The sequence below is a fragment of the Helobdella robusta genome, assembly GCF_000326865.2.
Source record: "Helobdella robusta unplaced genomic scaffold HELROscaffold_3, whole genome shotgun sequence".
Lineage (NCBI taxonomy): Eukaryota > Metazoa > Annelida > Clitellata > Rhynchobdellida > Glossiphoniidae > Helobdella > Helobdella robusta.
This window is the reverse complement of record NW_008704501.1, coordinates 3,240,403-3,245,688: the sequence shown is the minus strand read 5'-3', so window position 1 is coordinate 3,245,688 and position 5,286 is coordinate 3,240,403. Positions and strand designations below refer to the sequence as shown.

Below are 5,286 nucleotides of genomic sequence, written 5' to 3'. Positions count from 1 at the left end.
AATTTCGTGTAGCTATAACTACGATCGAATTATATATATATATATAGAATATTACTCTCTATATATATGGAGCAAATATTTAAGATATATGGCAAGTTTCTAATAAAAGCAATCTTACTATTAATATTTCTACTTGATAAATTCACAGTCCATTTTCTCACCTATCTCAGTAGATTCCACTTTCGTGCATTATTTTAAAAGCAACTCCTACCCGCACTGTATCAAAATTTTACCATACTTCCTACTATTACCAAAAAATTAATTGCTTCAAACATATGGTGAAATATATCATTTATATGTTTTATGTTTTATCTTGTTAAATAAAAAAGGTAAGGAACATTGAGATATAACTTTACGATTTGTTTTCACTTCTAAAAATAAGGAATGTTTTTTCGACACTAAATATTCGACCCATTGACTGCCCGTAACAGCAGCATGTTATTAGCATACACAACGCCAACAAATACGAATTCAGAAAATTACAAAGTTAAAATATTTCTCCAAAAATTTATTAACGCACATTTTAATTGAATAAAACTTCAACGTCGTCAATTTTAAATTTTTTAAATTAAATAATTTCTTCTTACCTAAATAGTGCGAATATAACACGCAGACATAACAAGCAGCCTTTCATTTTTGGCCTTAACAAACTAACTAAATTATTCAACACCGTTGTGCCAAGCAAATTTTGAATAGGTTTGATAAGAATGTTCTAGAATATCTATTGAACTTTGTAACCAATTAACAATCAATCATCTTGCTATTGTTATCTTTTATCATTATTGTTATTATTTTGGGAAATTTATTAAACAGTTTTTGTTATTATTGAATTAATAATGAAGTGTTGTTATTATTTTTGATAGTACGTAGTCTATCATACCCCTCATATAATATCTACTCTACATACCTCACTTACAGGCCACGATGGCCGGCTACCAAACAGGAAACGTTGTCGATTATATAGGTACTTTCATTCAAAATAGTTCATTGTCGTCTATATATTTGTCATATTAGATGGGTTTCATAAAATAAATCAAAAATAAATAAAAAATGTTAAATAAAATGGAAATATTCCTTAACACCAGCAACAATTATTATTAGATCAAGGAAATAATAAATAACGCCAAGGTTTAACTTGTTAGTGTGTACCGCATAACTTTTGTCATCTGCTTCGGCCTGGTTAACTTTCATTGAAATTGATTTATCAAAGTTTAAATCAAAAAATTTTTGTTTCTGTAAATTATTCTTTTAAAGTTTTGATCGAAAAGTTAGGTCAGAATTAGGTCGAAATGGTAGTTAGGCCGATTGCAATTTGTTCGCTTATTTGTTTCTGGATTGGATCATTCCTGGCAAATTCGACTAATGGTAGCACAACAGAAACAACCCCAACAACACTGCCAACAACACTGCTAACAACATTAGTACTAGAAAATACAACAACACTGCTAACAACATTAGTACTAGAAAATACAACAACTGTACCAACTACTACTTATACTACCACTATTACTTGTACAACTATTACTACTACTGCTACTACTACTACAGCAGAAACAACACCAGCAACAACAACACTGTCAACAACACTGCCAACAACACTGCCAACAACATCAGTATCAGCAAATACAACAACTACAACAGCATCAACAACAACTGTACCAACTACTACTAATACTACCACTACTATTACTACTGTTACCACTACTACTACAGCAGCAACAACACCAGCAAAAACAACTACAACAGCAACACAAGATTTGACGCAAACAGAGATACCAGGTATTTTATTCAGTTAAAAAACTAATCGTTGCAAGTTAGTATTTTTTTCAAAATTCAAATTAAAGCTCACAGAGTAGTTTGTTAACTTTAAAAAATAAATTAACAAATTAACAATTATTTTTTCAAATGATACTAAATAGTTTAATGTACATTTGAGGTTAAAAACAAGAAAATGTTTTATTGTTAGTGAATCAACAATAAAATTGAAAATGTAATAAAGGGTGCAGATAGGAAAAAAAAATTAAAACATGGACAGACATTAAATTGGTATTCGAATAATTTATTTATTTGGAGTTGCTTCATTCACAGGTGCTGTGGGTACATCATCGGTCGCCATCACTTTTATTATCATCTGCTCTCTTGTCATCCTTGCCATCCTATCCGTCAACGTTTACTTTGCGTGCTTTAACAAGAGGTTAAGTAATTTTCTCATAGTTTTTAATATCGAGGTATTGTTCTTGTTATTGCCGATATTTTATTGGTGATACTTTTCAGTGCTGGCTGTGGGACCGGCAATACTTTGGGTGTATCGAATATTTCGAGTATCGAAATTGATATGCCGAAACTTTAGGCATAAAAATCGAAAAATTGATACCAATACTTATGAAGGTCAACCGGAGATACTGTTATTAACGGTTTATTCAGTTACCAAAGTTAAGCCTTTTTAAATTGATAAATTTGTAATTTAATTAGGTTTTTTGTCGTTAAGGACTATCAATAATGGATGTTAAAATTTAACTGCGTTTTTTGACACTACCACTTCCCTTGTCACGAGATGTCACAGATGTTTAACCCCCCACCCCATTTAGCCCTCTAAAAGCCACTATTAACTTGCTAACATTTTGCATGCAATTTATCAATGCCAAAGTAAAATGAATGGCGAATGAAAATTAACCAAATCTAACGGCATTGAATCTAAACAAACATGTACCGCATACAAACCGAAAAATAGGCAAATAATAATAATCACCAAAGAGGTCCATTTATTTGATGTTCACTTAACACACATAAAATTTATCAACTTTTTTGATCGAACAATTTTACCAAAGTTTTTATTAATCTATGATACAAATTTTAAAAAAATTAAAACGGCATGTCACACAAGACTTAACCCCCACCACAAATGTCACAAATTTATTTTACCCCCTCCATCACCCCCCCCCCCCTAACAAAGCGGGACATCCTTTACTTCACATACAACCCCTTAGCCTGGTAACATCTTCAGTTTTGTTTAGCTTCGTGCTGCGCGCTATCTATCGTATGCTGCTGAAAATTTATTACCGTTGTTAAAAAGAACAATTTGTTTTCTATTTAAAAAGGATGATCTGGCTATTGAGTTTCGAATTCTCTCCGTCTGCTAAATAATTTTTAGTTGCTTGGATCGGATCGCTATGAACACCCATTTAACCTAAAAATTCATCCCAACTTCTAGATTAATTCATCCCACATAGAAATATATTACATTTTTTAGTTCCTTCGGCGTTTTAACCTTTACGTTTCCTAAAAATAAATCAAAAATTTCCGCATTTATTTCTTGTTATAAAATGTTCTTTAATATTATTGAAACAAAATCGGTTATTGCGTTTTACCCTCTCTTCAGCAGCTAATCTTATCATGCTTACACTTACAACAACCTCAATTCTTTTAATCAAATTTGATGATTCATAATGTTGAACAATTTTTCTCTACGAAAGTATTGGTATTGTGGTGTTGTGGAATTACCGGCAAATCTTTATTGGCATCGGCAACACATTTTCAAACTGGTATCAGTATCGGCGATACGATTGTTCAGTGTATTAAGAACCATGAATTTTTTTATAATGAGGCTGTGTTCATTGAATCAAACAAAGATACAATATATATGTGCTACTTGTGAACATCGCTACACCGTCTAAACATCGTTTGGATTACCGGCGAAATAAGTTTTTAATTTAATTTTATTTGAACTTTAGCATACATATTTCTTACCACATTTCAAGGTAGCAGCAAACTGTGCAGAGCGTTATACAACGTTGAGCATATGCTAAACTTTTCAATACTAGTAAGTACTTTTTCGAGTGCTTACTTATAAGATATATGCCGTACCTACAATGTGTTTGTTACATATCATTAAAAAAATCATAAAATATCATAGAAAAAACTCGTCATAATTTTGCAACAAGCAACTAGACAGCAGCCAAATGAGTGTCAACCTGTAAAACAATATTAAAATCGAGGCTTTTAATTTGGTGCAATTATAATACTATACGATGATTTATTATGTGTCTACCTTAGTTTATGCGGTATATGTGCATATATATCTCATGCGAAATCATATCACACATGTACAACACATTTTTTGGCTTTCCCGTTGAAATAAATAAATAAAAAACAAATATCAAAATTTGTAATGAGCGTTGTACATGGAAGATTTTATTTTCTTTACTGAATGATCATTTGGCAGCCCCTTAAATTTGGCCACTCCCGTACGGTGCACTATCTTGCCCCCGCTAGAATCGATCCTTGCAATAATAATAATAAAAATAATAATAATAATAAAAGCGAATAAGGGAAAAGTATTTTTTACACGAAGATAGTATCAATGATGCCGTTGGCAGCGAGGGTAGTTTATGATGAATTGGAAATTTTTTCCAGTAAAAATTGCGTGCGGCGTAATTTTTCCGTTATTAATCTGCTACTGATAAGAATTACATAGAATAAATTTGTTTGGTTTTCTTCAAAAACTCGCTAATAGTTAACGGAGTTTATGCTCGCGTTGATGTTTGAAGCTGTTTGGTGAACATTATGAAGCCATAAACATTTCACCCAATCTCGTACCAACTAATTATCCTACATATTCTTTTTCAATTTTATATTGCGCGGTGGTAACCAATTTTTTATACTAATTAATAAGGTATTAAAATGTTTTTTTAAAAATTTATATGATTTTTAGATAATAAAAATGTTGAAGGTATCAATACATATCATCGATACATTCATTGCAGTCCCAGCACTGAGGTCTTCCCTTCGATGCGATACGGCGCAGATAGCAACATGGAATACCAGTACTGAAGACGGCAGGCACCAGTTAGTTAGCAGGAAGACATCTGGAGTCGATTGCAAGAAATAAATGATTCGTCATTTCCGATTGTCTGATTGTAAAGAACAATTAATGAAGCGCTCAACTCGGCGTGCATGTTCTGTGTTAAGTTACGTACGCCGTCGTGTCATTTTACGTTATTTTATGCTACGTTGTGTTACTTAGTTCTTATGATCTCTTGTGCATAGGAAGTAAACTTTATTACAAACACGTCCCAAACAAAGTTCACAGACAATAAACAAACAACAGTCTGATCAAATTTGCACAACTCATAATTTACTGTCTGCCTGTTAGAATGTTTTTGGTGCTCTGATGATTAATTTATGCTTCTTATCGCTAGGAAGTTATGATGCAAAATGACTCATACACACATACACGCGCACACACACACACACACACACACACACACACACAACACACACATCCAG

At 32.3% G+C, this 5,286-nt stretch overlaps 1 protein-coding gene across 1 annotated transcript; it reads left to right on the top strand.

The window, feature by feature from the left end:
• Nucleotides 1-924: 924 nt before the first annotated feature.
• Nucleotides 925-4,888, top strand: HELRODRAFT_161312 (hypothetical protein; the record flags this gene model as incomplete). The annotated part of the gene is made up of 4 exons (XM_009021243.1): nt 925-964; nt 1,714-1,779; nt 3,759-3,820; nt 4,712-4,888. 4 exons carry the CDS (start codon nt 925-927, stop codon nt 4,886-4,888), a joined length of 345 nt encoding a protein of 114 aa, XP_009019491.1.
• Between the last annotated feature and the right edge of the window lie 398 nt (nt 4,889-5,286).